At 40.8% G+C, this 21,240-nt stretch overlaps 1 protein-coding gene across 1 annotated transcript; it reads right to left on the bottom strand.

Moving 5' to 3' along the window:
- Nucleotides 1-305: 305 nt before the first annotated feature.
- Nucleotides 306-21,083, bottom strand: znf292b (zinc finger protein 292b). The gene is made up of 8 exons (XM_068342889.1): nt 20,919-21,083; nt 13,794-13,948; nt 12,324-12,402; nt 11,943-12,081; nt 10,500-10,702; nt 9,949-10,085; nt 8,654-8,795; nt 306-7,449 (listed from the first exon to the last, which is right to left on the bottom strand). Exons 1-8 carry the CDS (start codon nt 21,081-21,083, stop codon nt 1,114-1,116), a joined length of 7,356 nt encoding a protein of 2,451 aa, XP_068198990.1. The 3' UTR covers nt 306-1,113.
- Nucleotides 21,084-21,240: the final 157 nt, after the last annotated feature.

A 21,240-nucleotide genomic window follows, 5' to 3' on the forward strand; every position in this document is an offset into this window, starting at 1 on the left:
ACCACCCATGCTGGGGAGTAACATACAGCTGGATCATGTTCAGAGAAATTCAAGACCTGTCAGCATTTGATTGTTCTGATTTGTAGCAGTTGATTGGTTTCAAGGATAATCAACATCTGCATTCTAAATGTTTAACATCAACTGATGCATGACATACAGGAAAGAAAATAAGCATTTTTAGCTTATAAATTAGTATCTTCCAGTACTTCCAGGTGCCGTTTATTTAGAATGACTGGTTCATTACATATACTGTATCGTATGTTAGCATTCTAGAAGAACATACTTTTTAGTATCCCCGTAGGGAAATTACTTTTTCCACTCCCACTTCTATAATGTAGTGCTTGTGATTATGAAGCAAATAAAACCACTAATTTTTATATACTGTACATTGATAGTGTTTATCATGGGCGGTTATAAATGGCAGATTATCTCTGACTTTTCATTAGAATAGGTTGGTACAGTAATTTCTGCTTTGTCTGTGTTTGTGTGAACCAAAGCACATACAATTATGTTGTATGTGCTTTGGTGAGTAAATGCTAGCCAACGAGCCCAGAAAATGGCTGAGACATAATGAACTCTGAGATATTAAGAATCTTTTAAAAACTGATGAAAATTGAAAACAAGCCCTTGTTCGAATTCACTTCAATTTAATTAAAGAACTTGTACAAAATAATTTTCCATTCAGTACGTCTGCAGCTTGAAAACCTACACTGCAATATAACAAAATGGCAGATGAGTCAGAGTGGCTGTAGAAAAGGCTGTTGATTTAATAGTAAAACTGATGGTGGCAGTTTCAAACTATATATACAATGGACAATAAATCAACATCTTTAAATCACAAACTACACACAATACAATCCATGTTGATGCCCATTTGAGTCCCACAGGGACACTGCGACACCAATATTTCAATGTCATTTCAACTTTCAGATGGCTTTCTGACTTCATAAATAAAAACATGCTGTACATTATTCGATTAAAAAAAAATTCAGACACTATTATTCAAACCAAGTAGTTTTTTCAGTAGCGGGATGGGTAAAAAACAGGGCACTGACCGGAGCAGATTCTACTCATTGTAGTCCTGAGATTCTGCTTTTCAAATAACAACGCGTTTCAAGACAATTTCTTGTCCAGTTCCACCGCGGGCTGCTTGTCCTGTAGCTGTTTCAACATGACGTCAATGACATCCGAAAACGATCCGTCTATAATAATTTTTACCTTGCCAAGTGATTTCAAATTCTGTGGGTTGCTGAACCTGACACAGATGTCTTTGGTGTTCATTGTGGATGTTTTACTGTATGACTGTGGCACATCAAACTTCTTTGTCAAGACATTCTCACATTTATTTGACTGCTCCAAGAACTTCAAGAAAGACATTTCAAATCCCATTGGTTTAAAAGAGGCCAGTGGAGCACTTGGATAAGACACATTCTCCTGTGACACAGCAGGACAAAAGGCATCAGACTGGTTCTCCTTATAATCGATGTCAGTCTTAGGCGTACGAATGATTTTCTTGCGCTTTGCAATTTTTTCAATGAATTTTCGAGGACGTCCTCGTTTGCGTTTGAGCACTAGTGAGCCATCAGAGCTTTCATCGTTGGACACTTTGCTGTCAAACAATGGAACAGAGATGCCGGCTGAGGTTCTTTTGCGTAGAACTGGCTTTGAATATCTGTCGAACTCATCAAGTTCAGCCTCTGTTGTGAACTCACTGTCAGACAGGTCAGACGTGTTGTCGGATTTAGAATCATCGCTCCTGCTAGAGCGGCACTTCTGCCTTGGAATCTTTTTGCAGAATATGAAATGACTCCTCTGCTGTTCTAAGTACTTTTCTGACAGTCCGTGTCCCACGTAATGCTTCAGGATACCTCGCTCTGACTTCATGACTGACTCGCAGCCTTTAATCATACAGGGGTATTGAAGAGGAAATTTCTTAGTGCACAGTGATGACGCCTCCACTTTAGATTTCAAAGAAGGTTTTCCGTATTTAGTCCAATGATTTTTTGACTTGTTGGCTCTCTTGGTGTCATTCACTCTCTGCAGTATCTTTTTATTGCTCTCAATGTTTTCCTTCCCATTACTTGTCTTGGTGATTTGGTAATGCAAAGTCTTAGAGCTCAGTTTCATCTCATCCGTTATCCGCTGACTCTTCAGTGTGGCCTGGCACAGGTCCGGATGTTTTTTCGTAACGTGTCGAAGCATGTTTGACTTGGTGGTGTATGACCTGTCACAGCCTTCAATTTCACACTTGAACAAGCCATTTAATTGCTCCGGTTTTTCTAACTTAATATCTTTATGCTTTTCTTTTACATGCCCTATGTACTCCCAGAAGACAGTGAAGGATGATGTGCATCCTTGGTGACCACAAGCAAATTTGCCGAGCCTGGTGTCAGATAAGACAATACCAACCCTATCGAGACTGAATTCATGCAGCTGGATATAATGCTGCAAAAGGTTAGGAACCTCTTGGAAAACTCTGCAGCAGTCTTTTACTTGGCATCTGAATTCAGAAATCTGGGAAATGTCTGCCTGCGAATCTTCCTCATCATGGTTCATGACTTCACCCAGTCCATCACTTTGGTCTTGATCTTTGTTCACTTCCAATGCTGACAAAGCAGACTGGTGAACAGCCCTGTAGTGAAGAATTAGATTGTGCTGTATAGTGAATGCTGCCACACATCCTTGATGAACACAGCGGTATGGTTTGTACTGATTTGTAGCGTCGCCCGAGTTGGGCTTTCTCTCTCTCGTCTTCTTGGTGACATCCATGTTTGGCTTGACTACTACCTGCTTACTGACTGACTGATGAAATGATGGAGGTCCACGAGCCTGAGACACGGCAGTTTGCAGTGGCTGATGGGAAGTGAAAAAAACGTCATTTAGATGTTTTTTAGTAATATCCATGTTTGCAGGTATACAATTCTGTGACGGGTCATCAGCCTGCGCTGCCTTTTGGACTGGATAAGAATTAACTGTGTTCTCTATTGATGAATGACTAAGCATCATGGGTTGAGTCCCTTGACCCTGAATTTGTATAGCAACGGCTGCAGACGTTTTGGCTTGTTTGCGCTGCAGATCGAGATCTGCAATCTCTTTGGCTGACAACTTGTGAGCTGACTGGTAGTGAACACGAAGGTTTGAGTTACGTGTGAATGATTTACTACATTTTTGACACTTGAAAGGAGCATACCGACCGTACTTTTTCTTAACCACATTCACCATGTCAATTGTGTAGTTATGAGTTTTGGAGAGGTGTCTCCAAAAAGCTTCACTTGACATTGAACTAAACGAACAGTTTTCATTCTCACAAGCAAATGGCTTGAGAAATGTCACTGGTGTTGAACAACTTGAATCCATGTTTGCGAACTTTGCATCGCTGTCTTTTGTATTGCTGTTCAGTTTCATGGAAGTCGATATCTGATCACACCTCTCTCTGACGAGATCAAGCCGTTCAAATGCGCTTTGAATTTCTGTCACCAACTGTTGCTGACCGGCTGATAACTGGGCAGGCTCATGGTCTACCTCGTTTGTGAGAATGCCCGTAGGGCTCAGTACCTCCTGGTGAGGTGTCGAGGTCTCTCTGAAACAAGTGAAACTCTTTGTGGTTAGTAACTGTTCGATTTCATTAGAAGTCCTTGGGACGATTGAAGAATTTTCTTGCTTGACTTGTCCTTCACTTGAGGAGCCACTCGTCGCATCACAAGGCACTTGACATAGTTCAGAACTATTGGAAGGACAAATTGGATCAAAAAACAAGCTGTTCCTACGTGTCAAGTCTCCAGCCAAAATCTGCTCCCGAAGTCTCTTTTTAATGTCTTGCTCAGCTGTTTTTCTTTGAATCTCAGCCTGTTTATCACCTGCTTGTGGATCAAGCTGACTCTTTGAATCTGTAGCAGGTGCCCGAGTGGTTGCCTCTGAGTTGTACACTTTATTGTGGTGATATCCGTCATTGTGATTTGCACTTCCAGAAAGTGCAGTGGAAGGTTTTTCTGTGAGAATTTGAGAAAGAATCGATCCACGGAATTCACTCCCAGCAAGAGAATCTACATTTTGCTGAGGATAATGGGCTGTGTAAGAGTTATCCTGTTGCTTCTGCTGGACATTTTCTGTATGCTGTATGACAGAGTTCCCAGGCAAACGTTCACCTGCTCCATAGGTAGGATAAGGAAACATTGGCTGGGGAGCATGTGAGTGTAAAAAAAGGTCAGACATGTTGGATTCAGCCGTGATTTGTTTAAGAATGTTTTCATTTGTCTCACCGTTGCCGTAGACCATGAGATTATCACGGGGATAACCTGGAGTGGGGTAATCTTTAACAGGAGGGTTATAAAACATGTCTGGCTGAGCAGTGTCAAGTGTCTGCTCCGAGTTGAGAAGGTCAAGGAATGAAGTTGGCAGGTCTGTGTTCAATTCTGACTCATCATATGGTTTACAGATTGTACGCTTTGACAAGTGCCCTCCGAGGGATTTTGGGCTATTAAATGATCGAAAACACCTGCAACAAACAAATTTACCATCCCTAACAATAGCTGGCCATTTGGTCCTTCTGCTTTTCTTAGGTGTCCTCTGACATTCAGAATTATTTTCAGGGAGGACTGAGCAATTATGAGGTGGTTTTATACTGTCTGTCTGTGCTTCACTGTCCGGAGAGGGGAAACTGGATGGCACATGACTTTTCATTGACTTGTTTTGTTCTAGTGCCTGGGAACTGGAGGCCAAATAGTGTGTATGTGACGTGTATGGAAGAACAAAATCCTCTTCTGGTTGTGATGACTCAGTGCTGTTCATGTATGTGGGCAAAACTGACTGGGGAGTATTTTCCATAAGTGGCAACTGCAAAGGATCTGGTCTATTCATCAATGATCCTACCATCGAGCAAGAAGGGACACCAAGTGTCTGATTGGTGTCCAGGTCGATTCTAGTGGTACCACTAGAATCGACCTGCGTCATCATTTTCTTGTTAGATGCAAAGACTTGAGAAGAGGGACAGTTTTGGATTTGTTCCCTTCCAGGTGTTGGTGGCCAGTTTTTGCCCTCTGGATTAGCATCAGTTCCCAGCTGAGCGAGGACAATGGGATTTAAAACATTTTCCATCACAAGTGAAGTATTCTGGTTGTGAGAAGTTGAATTTGAGTTAATTGTAGCATACTTGGTGCTTGTGTCCATGTTACTGTAAGGTGGTGACTGGATGACATTCTGCCTTTGAACTGCATGAATATTAACACTCTGCTGACTCTGAATTAAAGAACCTGACTGCTTACTCAGTGCTGGAGCGTAAGTCATCTTTATTTTAGTCCGAGCCACTTTCCATTGCTCATAGAACTCTGGGTGAATTGCCCTCATGTGTTTGGTAACACTACTGTGGGTGCTGTAGTGTCTGGGACAGGCTTCAAAAGCACAGTGGAAGCGTTCCCTTTGCACTGGAAGGGGACCTGTGCTCGTCACCGCTGTCAGAGTGCCCTCAGATTTGATCCTCACTAATGGCTGTGGTGCTACCGTTGGGGGGAGGAGTTGTGCAATCGCTGGCTCTATGGAGTTCTGGAGTTGTGGTAATTCTGGTAACAAGTTACTACTGCACAATGGGCCGTGCTGCCCTGGCAATGGTAAATTGTAACTTGTTGATCCAGTATTTAGATTACTAAGGTGCATTTCTTCCTGGCCTTGGGTGCATTTTGTATTACAGTCGTATGAGCAAGGTGATCTCAGATAATCAAAAGAAGGACCAGCTGACCCACCCATCGGTTTGTCAGCGTTGACCATGTGGGAGTTCACAGGCTGAATCACAGAATGACTAAAATTCTGCGTCTGATCAGTTGAATCAGGCATATTGTGTGGCTCCTGTTTGACTCTGTATGGTCCTGTGGGATCCACAGGTCCCTGTGATGACTTCAGCATACTCTCAGTGGATGCTGGAAGTCTTCCATGACCTGGATTAAGAGGATTTTTAGTGTAGTCTGCTTGAGAGTTCTCTAATTTAATTGGAACGTTATTTGAAAGCATTTGTTCTATAAGTGAAGGGGCAGGTTGCTGATTTTGTGAGCACTGCTGAGAGGACGTGCTCTCAGCCTCTAGGGTAGCATGTTTATCCTGATGCAAATCTAACTGCTGCTGTGAATGGAATACCTTCCCACAGTCTGCATATTTACAGGTGAATGTTTTATAATGCTGGGCCTCATGGTCATAGAGTCTGAAGGCCTCACTGAATATTTTCCCACAGTTTGGAAACATACACTTAGCCTTAAAAATGGAATGCATTTTTCTATGTATGAGGAGCTCCGTGTTTGTCAGGAAACTTGCCTTGCAGTTGAGCTGTATGCAGATGTAGGGCTTCACACCACAGTGAACCTGTAAATGATCGTTCAGGTGGGTGACACTAATGAAGTGGCGACGGCAGTATTGGCAAACAACCTTTTTGCTTTGCATTTCGAGGAAGGTCTTGGCTTCCTCGTTGTCCCCGTGAGCTTTAACGTGAGCCACAAGGTTCTTGAAAAATTTGAAGCTCCTTCGACATTTCCCAACGGGGCACACATTGTCCTCAACGACATCTGCGTTACACCTGACCACCCTGGCCTGACTTAATCCACCATTCTGGTCTCTGGAATCTTTGAGTTCATTTTCTGTTTTTGCTTTCAATGCTGCCATGACAGGAGCAGCAGTTTTAGGATCGGACAATTTCTTGTTTGTTTTAATTGCAGTCAGCCTTTCCTCGCACGACTGCTTCACGTGTGACGTGACGTGGGGAATCAATGTGTCTTTACAGGAAAAGGTTTGAGCACATATTGGACAACTGTACACTCCATCACTTAGATGGGTCTGTGCATGGCGTACAATCCTGTGGCCCAGAAACTCCTTGTCACACAGCACACAGTACTGCATGTACGCCTGCCAGTTCCTGAAGCGCGCTGATATGAAGCCTTTCTCTCTCAGCTTCTTCATTTCTCTGTTTTTATGTCTCTTGTCCGTTACACTGTTCAGCTCAAAGTTATCTGTGATATCCTGGAAATCATCCTGTCCAAGGAAGTCTTCCTCTTCAGTGGGGCCTTCATTATCATTGAGCAAATCAATGGATGACACTATTGAAGCTTCATTGCCCATGAGTGCCAGACAATGACGTTTAAGTGTTCTCCAGTCCCAGAACTCTGGGTCAAAAGGCCACTGGGTTTTTAAAACCAGCAGGAGTTCGCAGCGCAGGGAGTTGGCAACAGGTCTGTTCTCCTCCTCTAACTTCTGATCTGGTTCATTGTAGAGAGCCTCGACAGCATAGTAAGAATCCACCGTGGGCTCCAGGAGGAACTCGGTCAGCTGGCAGGCTCGCTTAACTTCAAGGTCGGTGGGAAGCAAACAGGAAATGGTTTTACACACCGTAGCTTTGGTGCTTCCATCATCTGATTCCATCCGCAGAGCTTTTATACACATTTCAATGCACACGGGCAGCCCCGCACTATCAATCTATGAAAGAGAGAAAGCTGAATGAGATTAGACTGTCACATGACCGGACACGTCTATTCCACCACTCACCACATTTACAACTGACATGTTTGAAAATGAGATCATCTTCTCTAATTTGAAACATGACCAAATTATTACTTAAGCTATACAGTATTAATTATTGTGATCTTATTCCAATAAAAATGTGAATTGTTAAAATAGCTTTGAAAAATGATCTATAATATAGAGTTCAGACTGTAGAAATAAACCAAACCACCGCCAGGCTTCGGGTCTGTCTGTCTGTCTGTCTGTGTCCATCTACATAATAACAAAAACACACTTTTCTTGATTTACAAAATGCAAAGAGGGCTAACGGAAGAAAACTAATAAATCAACATTTGGTGAGACCAGGCTTTGTATTCGAAACATCAATTATGTCATTACAACGATACAGAGTTCCTGCTGGATCACGTTCAGGTGCATTATTAACCTATTTTTATATGTGGTGCTCATTAAACCATGATCATCAATTTCATGTAATTTTTGTATTAGCATCACCCAAAATACAAACAGCTGTTTCTGCATCAAAAAGGTCTCTCCAAGGCAGACTTCAAAACGTGCTGTTCAAGCTCTTTAAGAAGCACAAACAAAAGGGACAGTCCTGAGACCTTAGACAATGTGGTGGCAACACTTAGATTACGTTTACTTCCTTTCAAAATCTGATCTCCAGCATTGCCATTACCTACAAGGTAGAAGGGAATATTCTGCAGCAAGACAGTAACTGAAAATGACATCCAATGCTATTTGGAAGCAGTGAGTCCTGGAAGGAATAAATGGCACCTGTGGAGGCCGTCTGGGATCACGTGGAGATTTGAGGCATTTCTGACTCACTCCATGGAATACATAAATATAAACGATGAGCCTAGATTGAGGATGACCCTTTTGAATTATGGAAATAGTCTTTGCATTCTTAGATATTATATCCAGCATCAAAAAACAGTGACTGTTGGCTTTAAAGGTGGCTTTTAAAACATATGCCACTGTTCACAGGCTGAAAATAACGCCCTCTGTCTTCAGATATTTAGCTTTGACTTCTACATTAAATGGAGCAAACAATACAGCATAAAAACCAACAAAAGCCACTGTATTAAAAGCATTGAAAGCACATTTTAGCAACATTTACTGCTGAATAGACTGGATAAATAACCACTGGTGGTTTACTGACCTCTGACTGGATGACCTTTATGAGGAACAATATGTGATACACCGTTTTAGAAAGTAAGGACATCTGGCGGCAGCGGTCGAGGAAGGCTTGTTCTGACGGCTCCAAACGCCTCAGCAGCTTGCTCCAAAACAATGTCAGCTCCCTAATGTGGAAAAATAACAGTCAGAGCTCATTTTCTGTTCATTATCTGTTAGCCTCATAATAAGTAGCAACCTGTCAGCCGTGGACACTGCATACAAATTTTATTCAAGTGTTTTATGATGTGCTTCTGAGTATTTCAAACTGAAGAAATATGGAAAGCAACCTCCACCGCAACTGATTACACACATCAAGAGCAACAAATAACTTCACAAAAACACTCAAGAACAAAAACAGCAGTTTTAGTACACAAACAAATGGTTTCCTCTCAACTTCTTGGTCAAAAACATAATTAAATCCATGTTACAGTACAGCCTCTGACTGCAATAACCCACCCAGGGTTACTGCAGTGTATCATATCAAGAAGAGGACTTAATATGGTCACAATAAAAGACCAAAAGATGTTTTCTACGTCACAGACATTACAAAATGCAAAGGAGTTTTTGCCCCCACTACTTTTTTTAAGTTACACCTTTGAAACTCCTGTAGGTGGAGAGGATTAAATGTCAATGGTGCTTGCGTGCCTTTATGGGGTACTGTAACACGGATCTCAAATGGCTGTTTGGAATGAGGCAAACAAATAAACAGCATATTGTTGAAGACAAGTCATGGGCTGTGAACACCCCCCCCTCCATGGAGTGGATCAGGGTTTGGATTCTGGATTGTTGGACCACTACTGTTGAAGATGGTGAGTGTTACACAAACGACTCCGTACTGTATCACAAAAATGTAATTAGCAATCTCTCCGTGTCCTTTACTCACATTTTTAAAGACACCGCTTTTACTTTGAGCACAACTGTATATGAGGGACCAGCCCTTAAGCACGCACACACACACACACACATACGCAAACACACACACACGCACACACACAAAGGGCATGCAGATGAGAGGTGAGCATCTCCCTTTAGGGGGGCCACAATGAGCAACTTATTAAGGGGATGGTGCCTTGCTCAAGGGCACCTCTCCACTGCCTGTTCACACTTTGAAGTTTTCTTTAACCGGCCACCCTCCGGTCCCCAGCCCACGCCTCGGTGGCCTCAGCCCACGCCTCGGTGGCCCCAGCTGCTGCCCCCCCGAAATTCTGTTTAGAAACTCTTATCCTTCCACTGAACAGACATCTGACCCATTAGAGCGGCTGACGGGTGTATTCTTACCAGGCGCAGTACGTATCTCCTTGGAGAAGCTGTCGGGTCAGGAAGGCTGAACAGAGGCTGAACGCTGCCTTCTCGTCTCCGTCTGACTCCAGGTTGCAGATCATCTCTAACGCATCACGACAATCCTCCTTTGAAAGCTGTGTGGATCGAGTGTAAAGCAATTCAATTTAAACGTTCAAGTCGCACACAAAGGCCTCAATGTATAACAGTCTTAACAATCTAGTGCCATCTAGTGGATAAAAACCTGTTAGAGTAAAAAGTCAAGGAGAACATTTGCTTAGATTTTATATATATATATATATATATATATATATATATATATATATATATATATATATATATATATATGGTGTATGAACAACAGAGGGAAATCTTAAGACATTTAAGCTCCATTTGTTGTATACAACTGACATGTATAACATAACATTGCGTGTTCCAGCTGCATTCCATACAATGCTGAGCGCTACTGGATATCGTCCTGACATTTATGCACCAGTTACACGTTTCTCGTGTTCCTTTCCTCCATCTATTGTCAATCCCATGACACTCACCTCGTCCATCAGCTGCTCCTGTTCTGAGGTAGCACACAGACAGACCAGGTACAACTGCCTGAAGGTTCCCTTCCCTTGAAAGGCTGGACATTGGGAGCACGTCTTGGCCAGTAGTGCAGCCTTTCCCGACTGATTGTCTTTCATCATCTGCTTCACTCGCATCTCCAACAGAAGCAAACCCTCCTGCACCAGGAACTCTTCCACTGAAAGTCAGTAGGAATATCAAAGTGACACCTTATCCTGACTTTCTAAATGCTGTTTGCCACAAGAGTGGCACTTTCCATGGAAATACTGTATAAAACACTACTTGTAGTCTATTTGTCAATAGTTGCTCAAACACATACCCACATGCAAACACACACGCACACACACGCACAGACACACACATTGAAGAGAAATAACAGTAAACGCCCTGCTGACTAGAGCATTTTGGGAATTCCCATATTTAGCATTTCAGCTTACAGCAGCTCTAAAACCTTTCAAAGGGTTGAGAATCTGGTTAACTACTGATTAATAAAATGATCGACCACATATGTGTTCAAGTTTGGAACTATTTGAATGAATTAACTTCAGCTTATTTTTTTAACATCCTCACAGCAACTGTGTTCTTGCCCATGTCCCAAAGTCTCAGAATTACAACATTTGATGTGTAGGTTTGGTTTCAATTTAGGTCAAGCGACAATCCCAGACACACAGGTAGGTAAGTTTCTGGCTCATTTTTACACAACAGAAAAGTTCAGAGGCCAAACCTGTGGCATCAAGTCACAGATTGAGTTTCTGATGTGTGGTTGGGTGGAGTGAACCATCTCACCCTCACTAAGACTCTTTGATTCTGTCAGATGATGTCAGACCAGACAGCTGGCTGAGCCCACACTGACAGGTAACTACAGACGTTAACTACCTGACTGCTGGTAGTTTGATGACGTTGTTCTTCAAACATCAGCTAACTGACTCCTGTGTGGTTCATGCTACATTCAACAGTGGCCATCAGACGTGATGTCAGCTGGTTCACCTGAATAAAATAAGGTCACCAGCTAATGTTAATGGCTGATGTCAAACTCAGTCGCAAAGATCAAACCCAAGAAGGAAATTGACGGGTTGTACACAATGACACTTTGTCCTAAACACGACAGAGACAATCAATCAAATGCTTTTCTAATGCGCACACAGACTTGATATAAGCAACATAAGCATTTAGGTGATTTTATATAAATATTGGCACTATCCAGTTGATGGTTACAGCCCTATTTGAGTCAATCTGGATTCATGGTGTTGTATCCCAATCATTCTCTATGGTTTAGGTTTTTTTAAACATCTCTTCTAGGAGGGCATCATTAACTTTTTGCTCCTGTAAAACTTTAATGAAGACATTGAACCATTGTCTGTGTAGATTTACTTGAATTAGTATACCATTCATATTTAGAGACCTCTGCAGGTCCTCACCTTGTTCACTCTGAAGGTTTTCATTGGCCATAATTCCTTCCAGGACCTTGTTGGTCCAGACACCGTCATATTGGCTCAAAGCAGACAGCAAACACAGCTGAGACGTTATTCCTCTCTCCTGCAGCTTACTGGAAGCAAACTGGACACCACAGGAAAACTATGACTATGATGAGTGGAGGAAAGAAGTCACTGAAGCCATGTCCACATGTAGCCATGGCAGTGAATGAGTTAATGACGTCACCCTTTTCTTGAACAAAAACAGTGGGTGGACTCAGTAAGTTTCAGAAATTGTAGATAAACATTCCACACAAACCTAAAAAATATACAAAAACAACAAACAATTGTTGGTCCTTCATAATAAATAAGAACCCAGAACTTTACCTCCACAGATGACTTAAATTCTTTCCACAAGTCTTCTGGTACCTCCTTCTTCAGTGAGAGCAACAACTCCACAAAACTCCTGCACAACGAACACGAAGAAGCAAGAAAAACATGAAATGGATCTTTGGTTTCATTTTAAAGAAAGCTAAACTTTGAAACACACGCATAAAACAAAGGTGTGTGTTCTACGTACAGCAGTATGAAAACGTTTGGGCACCCCTGATAATTTAAGATTTTCCTTTATAAATCATTGGTTGATTGAATCAGCAGTTTCATTTAAATACATTATATAGCAGACAAACAGTGATGTTTGAGAACTGAAATGTAGTTTATAGGATTTAATTATTTTTTTAAAAAGTAAGCAGGCGCATACATTTGGGCACCTCAACACAAAAATTACATCAATATTTAGTAGTAAATCACACCATAGATTTTCAATAATACTCAGGTGTGTGGATTGGGGCGGCAGCTCCAGAACATTGTACTTGTTCCTCTGCATGAATGCTCTAGTAGAGTTTTAACAGTGTTTAGAGTCGCTGTTGTGTTGAAGTATCCAGCCTGGCGTTACTTCTACTTTGTCTCTGATTCTTAAACATTGTTCACAAAAATCTGCCGATACGGACTGGAATCCATGTGACCTTCAACTTTAACAAGATTGCCAGTACCTGTACTGGACACACAGCCCCACAGCATGATGGAACCATATTTTACTGTGGGTGGCGAGTGTTTGTTTTGGAATGCTGTGCTCTTCATCCACATTGTATGACAGTCCTTGTTATGTCCAAATAACTCCATCTTTGTTTCATTAGTCCACAGCGCCTTATGTCGACATGAAGGCAGCCTGTCCACATGTGCTTCAGCAGACCTCAAGCGACTGTTTGTGGCATGTGTGCAGAAAAGGCTTCTGCTGAATTACTCCCCCATACAGCATCCCCTCGTGCAAAGTGTGCTGAATAGTGGAAACTGGCTGATAAAATCTTTGAGATAGCTTTCTGTATCCTTCCTCTAAACCATGATGCTGAACAATCTTTGTTTTCAGGTCATGTGACAGTTGTTCTGAGGCTCCCATGTTGCCACTCTTCAGAGAAGATGCAAAGAGAACAAGTTGCAATTGGTCACCTGAAATACCCTTTCTCATGATTGGCTTCACCTGTGTACGTAGGTCAAGGGTCAACGAGCTCACCAAACAAACATTTTGGTCCAATGATTAGTGCTAAAGTTATGTGAATAAATAAAACAACAATGGTGCAAAATGTATGCACCTGCCTACTTTCTTTATTCAATTATTGAACACTTTCTGTAAATCCTATAAACATCGTTTCATTTCTCAAATATTCATGTGTCCATCTGCTACTTTATATACTCATCTGAAATTGCTGATCTGAACAACCAGTGACTTATAAAGGAAAAACTTCTTATAACCATATTATGAGAAAAGCATTATATTCTCTATTGTTTAGTGTTACTCACAAGGAGAGCCTCTCCACCACAAGCAAAACATTTTCACACTGCAGGGACAGGTATGGAGATGCCTGGGCATAACTCTGGAGGGCGACTATGTACACTCCCACCAGCGGCAGGGGCTCTTCCTCTACCCGCCAACGGCTTGCAAACTCCAGCAATGTCTACAGAGAGAAAACAACAGTTCACTTGTCAAACAAATGGTCAAAGTCACTTTTTTTGTTTTTGACACTGTCGGGCTCTCAGTAAAAGTAAAATAAAAGATGGACGTGGCTTGGTATCAGTGTTTCATCATTAAACAGAATTTCAGGGAAACAAACGTCACATACGAGGATAGTTGAGTATGTTGTCCTGAAGATAATGAAATAAAGGCTCATTGAAAAAGAACAATGAGTTCATTTGTAGGTTAAATTTAAAGCAAGAGGCAGAACTAGAAAATATGGTTGATAGAACACCAAATTACCAAATACAATTTTGTGATTCTTGGCTGCAGTTTGCCTCAGACAAATATAACAGACCCCTCAGATCCAGTTCAAAAATCAACATAATCAATATATCTGCTTTTACATCAATGATCTTAAACCTTCTCTGCCACAGGTGCACTAACAAGCTTTGGTTATGCAACATTTTAGTCTCGTTTTAGTCATTCTATCCTTTGATTATTGAAACCTGAATAATAACAAAAAATACATGCTGCTTATGACTGATCAAAATTTGCATACTAGTCCTTCCTATTTACTTCAATAGAAGTAGTTTTATTTACTTGATTTACAGAAACCACGTTGGAAAGATCCAGTATCTTCTCCACATTTGAGGTACAACTTTACTTCATTTATTTTTTAAAAGATTGCTATTTACTATTAAATGAAAAAGTTTTCGATGAGTGTATTCATTCCCTTATGGTCATTATTCATAATACTTATAATACTTGTCATAACATATAATTATTATGCCAACACTTAATGATGACTTACCATGCAAATTAATGTAACAGGGCATTTTCATGAAAATCTGTGAAGTAAACCTAATCTACAAGACATAGTAGACTATTTGATTATTTATAGCTTGACAGGGAACTACCCAGATTCCACTATGAGTGTGGCACTTAAGTAAACAGATTTTAAAATTATATTTTGCTTGGCAAAAGAAAGCATTAATGAACTGTACAAGTATCATGAAGTTACATAACTTGGGGGTTACTACTGGGGTGGCAGTAGCTCAGGCCACAGTTCTTGGGCTTGGGAGTGGAGGGGGGCCAAACATTTCAGTGACCTGGCAGTGGGGAGGTGTCGGTTCACCTCCTGAGCACTGCTGAGGTTCACTGTCCCCGTTCACTGTCCCTCGCCACCACCGAGCTGCCCGCTGCTCTACCTCTCATTTACACGCTTACAGGCCCCGTGTATGTGTGTGTGTCACCAGCCTGTACACGCACATACGTGTGTGACTGACAAGAACTAATAACAGAGTGGACAAATAATTTCAGGGATTAATAAAGTTGACTTCTTCTTTCTTTCTATAACATCTCCTGTATGGTTTTTTTTACGTGTCTGTGTGTGTATTGGTGTGTGTGTTTTTTGCCATCCAGTTTAGGGACGCGGATCCAAAGGGGGCAGCCGAACACGTGTTTTCCATTTGAAGAATTCGTTGCCATGTTTTGTGGCAATTCTTCCGTGCTTTTCTCTCAGTTGTTGTATGTTAGCTGTCGTATCTTCACCCTTCTTTCCTCTGTTCTGTGTGTCTGCTGATGGACTTACATCTTACACTTGTGTGTCTTTTTTCGGTCATCGAGTTTTCTGATCATGACATTCATTGACCTGACTGGTCTTACACGCCCGTTTCATTCTTTCTCCACTTCGTCTTCTCCGCATTCGGAAGGGTTTTGTTTTCAATATTCATCTCGATAAATATTCATGAATACTCTTGACCGGTTTTCAAAACACGAAACCAAGGTGAAATTGTAACTGTGACGCACCAGACTTTAGTACCTTGTGCTGCTGTTTGAGAAGCCCTAAATTCATAGACACCCCCGGGACGTAAAAGGAAAGATCATGTAGGCTGGTTTGATGTTTTCTTCTCGATATGAAGAAACGTTTCGTAAATATGCTCCATGTTTGGAGTTTTCTTTTGTACAGCGCTTGTAATTTTAGGATTACTCTTGAAGAAACACAGGTCGTGTTGAGAATTTGTTTAAAAGGTTGTTTTCAGAGGATATTTTAGCGGGATTGCAAGACCAGTGCATGAACTGTAATGTAGAGTTACAGCCATACTGGTTTGTGCTTAATAGAAACTAAGGCGTACTGGTGGCAAGTTGTGATTACATTTTCAATTTGCTTAATAAAACCAGACAAATTCTTTTCCGATGGGTAAAATACTGTATTTTCCAACGCTGTGATTAATCGGACACTGGAAGGTAAACATGAAGGACCTTCACTGAGATTAGTTATTTTTGTTTTATAGTAGAGATGCTAGACATTGCTGGACTAACAGCATTACATATGCACAAGATATCAACTGTGCTTTAATATTTTATTCATGTCCTACAAGAAATGATCATTCATTCAGTCTGTGGTGTACATTTGTCCTAGATGATAATTCTGTGTAGTACTTGTTTGAAACACAATGTTTCTGGTGCCTAAAGTGTTCGTTTTTATAAAAAAAAACCCTATTTATACAAATGTTAGATGTTGCGATGAAAATTTTTTGTCCTTTCTTTGTTTTTTAATGTGTTTTATTTGTGATGACGATATGATGCAGAACTGAACATTATTTCTTGTTGGTTTGAAATAAATGGGTTGAGCAGCTGGTGATGAACATCAATGTACGTAAACAAGTCAATAAACAGTCAAACACTAGTTGTCACTAACAGAAACCCCATATATACATTACATATACATTTTAGCAAGATGAATACAGATATGTACTGTTGTCCCTTTTCCCTTTTGTCTGTTTTTCTATGCTAATACAAATTAAAGCTGAAAATACAACACAGAAAGGCAAACTAGAACACTTTGTGCTGCATGCCATTTTCTTGAGCTAATTACTAACGACAGAAACAAACAGACCGCTGCTCAGTCCTGAACGCTGTCTGCTGGTCGCACAGGAGGAGACACTTCCCCACATAAAGCCTGCATTTCAACCAAAAAAATTGGCAGTATCCTTGAAACAAAGTGACCGTGGGAATTCTAAGAACCAGCTGAATGTCAGTGTTTGTGTAGATAAACCTCAAAAAGAGTTTCCAGTCACCTCCTGTTCTGTTGCAGTCAGACAACATTTTGAGACGGATGGCAGGTAAGTCTTCTAAACAGGTAAAGCGATAGGCAAGCAAACACAAAAAATCCTTTATACTGCATTCATTTTATGTCAGTGTGTATAGTAACCTACACAGAGTTTTCATCACAGCCTCGATCGTGTTCTAACATGTAATCATGAAACTCAACGCCAAAGTCTTTTCAGAAGATGGAAAACTTTGGCCAAACTTTAAACACTACTGATTGTAAAGGCCAAATTTTTTGAAGAGGAAACAATTATTTCCTGTCAGACCACCAGTGAATAACATCTGAATTTTTATTAATTATATGCTACTGACAAAAAAATAACAGTTAATATAACAGAGGGCTCCTACACTAACTTGAGCGCCCCTCCGCTTCTGATCTGCTTTATACTGGTTGTATTAAAAGCTACAACTATATAACCCCCCCCCCCCACACACACACACACACACACACATACACAGCAGAACATTTACCGATAACAAGCTTGTAAATGATGAGTCACATTTTTACTTTTAATTTCATTTGCATTCTCCAAAGAACATTCATGTGAGCATTCAAGTGGATAAACTTATCAAAATAACTAAAATCACAGAGAAAAAGTCAAACAGACAAATCAGACAGTGAACTTTACTCTTGTGTGTGTGTTTTGTTTTAGGTTCATGTTCTCTACTTCCCAACAGGAGTTTACTTCATTAGTTATAAAAATCCCCACCCAGCTGTCTAAATGTCATCAGTAAAACACAATTTAGTTCTCCTCCAGAGCAAAGACCCCTTCATCATCATTCAACACACTTTACCTAAAGTTAAATCTCTTCATTTCTTTTCTAATTAATGTTCAGTAAAATATAGTGTAATTCCATTACAATGAGGAAAACGTTCAATCAATGTTTTCACGTTTTAATACGTGCATGGATCATTGTGAATCTGGCTGCTATTTTTAATGTTTTCAGGCAAGGAAAGATACTTGACTATGTAGTATTACCTAATTTACTAACTACTAATTTTCCTAAATTCATTCATTTTAATGGTAATGTCATATTTCAATCTCGCCATTATTTTGAAGAGTAAAAAGGAAGTGACCATGTAAGACCTGATGTTCATAAAGCACATTACAAACTAGTTAAACAAATGGCATGTTTCTTCTGATGTCAATGTATAAATACCTACAGTATATAGAATGAACAGAACACTGGACATGTTGATTACAGAAAAAAGACAAGGAAAGAAAGACGTGTCAGGAGTCGGTTAAGAATTTTATCTTGAGAAAAATTGAACAGCCAAAGTAAGCTTTTAATTTTCAATAACTTGTGCGAGTAAATGTCTGTGTTGTGGAATTTCATTTTTGCTATTAATTTCAACAGGTAATGTTAAAAGCTGTCAATGAAGACACAAGAGACAAACACGAATAATCTGAGGCCCCATCCACACGGTAACTCAACTGTTTGAAAACACAACTTTTTTCACCCCGCATAGAAAATGATTCACGTCCACACGACAGCGTTTTCAAAAAGATCTCCTTCCACATGTATCCGCATCAGAGCGTTGATCAAAACACAGGGACACGCCCCCCGGATAGAAAAAGTTGCGAATACAGCGTCCACACGACAACACAGACCCAGTGTTTTAAAAATATTCTACCTTGGCCAGTTTTTTCAAAAAGTTGCATTTTCATTCCGGACATCTGCGTTGTCGTGTGGACGGAAGGCATAAACGCAACAAAAAAGTTGCGTTTTCAAAGAGTTCCAGGATCGTGTGGACAGGGCCTTAATCTCCCAAGGTAATTTCATTTAATACCATTTGGACTCATATGAAAACACGTAAACATCAAATCCTCATAGCCACTGCAGCATGGCTTCTAATCAACTGTGTACGGGAAAGACTGCTAGTAATAGCATGGATTTATCCTGAAATTATTCATACTTTTTCTTATTACACTCTGTTATTACTTTATCATTGTAATATCATATCTACTACTAAAAACTAAAATACCGTGAACTCCCCACCACCATTTTGAACCCGAGAAACCTTTGAGAGGCAAAATGTTTTCTATCTTGTCCTACAAGTCCAGCTGATCGGCTGAGAATCCTCACACAAATCAAAACTTTTTGTTTTGTCCCTGGACTTCAAGCCTTGTATCTGGATGATTTACCTCATTCTGTTTAACCTGATTTAATATTCTAATATTGCATTTCTCTGAAAGAGATGTACTTGACCTGCAGAGTAGTTAATAGTTGTTGACAGTTTATTAGAAAACCATCTTATCATAGTATAATGTACACAAACCCTGTACAGGAACTTGTGAAACAGCAGGAGCGCAATCTGCCCCGCTGTAACAGAGTAATGGCACTGGAAATGACGGGGACCAACATGCATGAAATTAACAAAGGAGAAAAAAAATGTAAAATGCCTCAAAAAAAGTAAGCAAATTCTCTATCATCATGCACTGCAAGAAGATAAGTTTTCCTACGGTAGTTGCTGTTACTACAATGTCTTCTACTGCCATAACATTTGTTACTGATGTAACATTTGACATCTCACTGCCACAGCGTTGGATGTTTTTGTGCATGAATTGAGTACAAAGGAACCTGTACTGTTACTGCTAGATGTGGGGCATGACACAAACATCATGAACTGAGGCACGTTTAAAACAGGCACTACATCAGTAACGACCAAAGCAGTTTGCTATTCAGGTCCTGTCCAACATAGTTGTTTAGAACAAGCTTTTTAAATGGATGAAATACTTTATTTGGTCTGTGACAAGTTGGTGTTGCAACAGTAAACAGCCATTCTGTTGAAACTTGTGAGACAATTTTTAGATTATTTTTAGTTTTAGATCAGATTTATTTTTAGATTAACTATGCTGATTGGATTACATATCACATCGTGAATTAGTTCTCTAACAGTTTTACTGTCTGCTTAATTGTTTATAAAGTTCCATTGCCCTTCTTGGACTGTTCTAACACAATCTACGGACTAAAGTACACATTGTTGTTCAAAGAAGGCCACAAGTGAGATGATGTGTGATTTATTATTCACGTTTGCTTTTTCAACTTTCAAAAACATCAGAAGAACAAACTGGGACAGCACATCCCATAAATCTGCTGCTACATGTCCTTTTATAGATTGTCATGCCTAGTCCTGAACTCCTGGTTGGCTTGAACACTGAAACACCTTGGGCAGGAGGCAGTTTGTCATTACGGTTTTCCCAAAGTAATGACAAAAACGTAATGACCCCCCCCCCCCAGGACCGACCATAGCAGAAAATGAGATCCAGTAAAAACACTTTGACTTAACTTATTAACAACCAGCACAATGACAACTAATGCATGAAGCTGCCCCCCAACACACAAACTGTACTTTCACTTTTATTTAGCATTGTCTTGTCTTGTCGCAGGTGTGTGTTTATATAGACACAAAATGCAACTACTGTACAGTTATTAATGTGTTATTACTACTGAATGAGTAATTCATTTTATTCTCTTTCCATGTGTGAATGTGAGTGTGCGTGCTAATGTGTGTGTGTGTGTGTGTGTGTGTGTGTGTGTGTGTGTGTGTGTGTGTCACACACACACACACACACACACACACACACTGCAGCTAGCTAACATTTCTATGTTGCTAGAAGGCTAGGCTAGTTAGCAGCGCCAGCGGTCGGACTGAGTTTCATTTGTTCACCAACTAAGTCAAAGTTATGAGCAGAGCAGGAATTCATTTAAATAAATGATTCTTTATTTGTGATTAAAGCTAAATTGAGGAGTGAAAACAAAGCTTTCTCAGCTCAGACGTAGCGCTACCTGCTCCCTCCAATGATGACGCTAACGGGATAGCTTGTTCCTGGAATACGTGACGAAAACTGACTTACTCTACAGAACTCCTGGCAGTATTCAGAGGACGACTGGTCCGAAGACTCGCCGCCCCCGCCGGTAACGATCCCCTGCAGCCGCTGCAACCGCTGCCGGAGCCCGTCGGTGGTTTCACCGATCGTGTTCTCAGGACTGCGGTCCTGCTCGGCCTCCTCATCCGCCATCTTCACCAGCATCTCCAGCGCGTACCACTATCGGCACGTACCCGTGACGTAACGACGCCTCCCGCTTCTGCTCATGTCGCGGAAGGCAATCAGCTGTTGAAGCGCACTACCGCCCCCTACAGTATGGGAGTGGAAATACAGGTGGCAACCGAGAGTC

This window comes from Antennarius striatus, chromosome 19 (genome assembly GCF_040054535.1).
Source record: "Antennarius striatus isolate MH-2024 chromosome 19, ASM4005453v1, whole genome shotgun sequence".
NCBI classification, from domain to species: Eukaryota; Metazoa; Chordata; class Actinopteri; order Lophiiformes; family Antennariidae; genus Antennarius; species Antennarius striatus.

What these genes read in the sequence shown, in the direction of transcription:
- znf292b (XM_068342889.1), bottom strand. Translation starts at nt 21,083, where the DNA reads ATGGCGGATGAGGAGGCCGAGCAGGACCGCAGTCCTGAGAACACGATC. An exon ending in ACTGCCAGGAGTTCTGTAGA is followed by an intron (nt 13,949 to 20,918) that starts GTAAGTCAGTTT and finishes TTCTCTCTGTAG; the next exon opens with ACATTGCTGGAGTTTGCAAG. An exon ending in GTGGTGGAGAGGCTCTCCTT is followed by an intron (nt 12,403 to 13,793) that starts GTGAGTAACACT and finishes TTCGTTGTGCAG; the next exon opens with GAGTTTTGTGGAGTTGTTGC.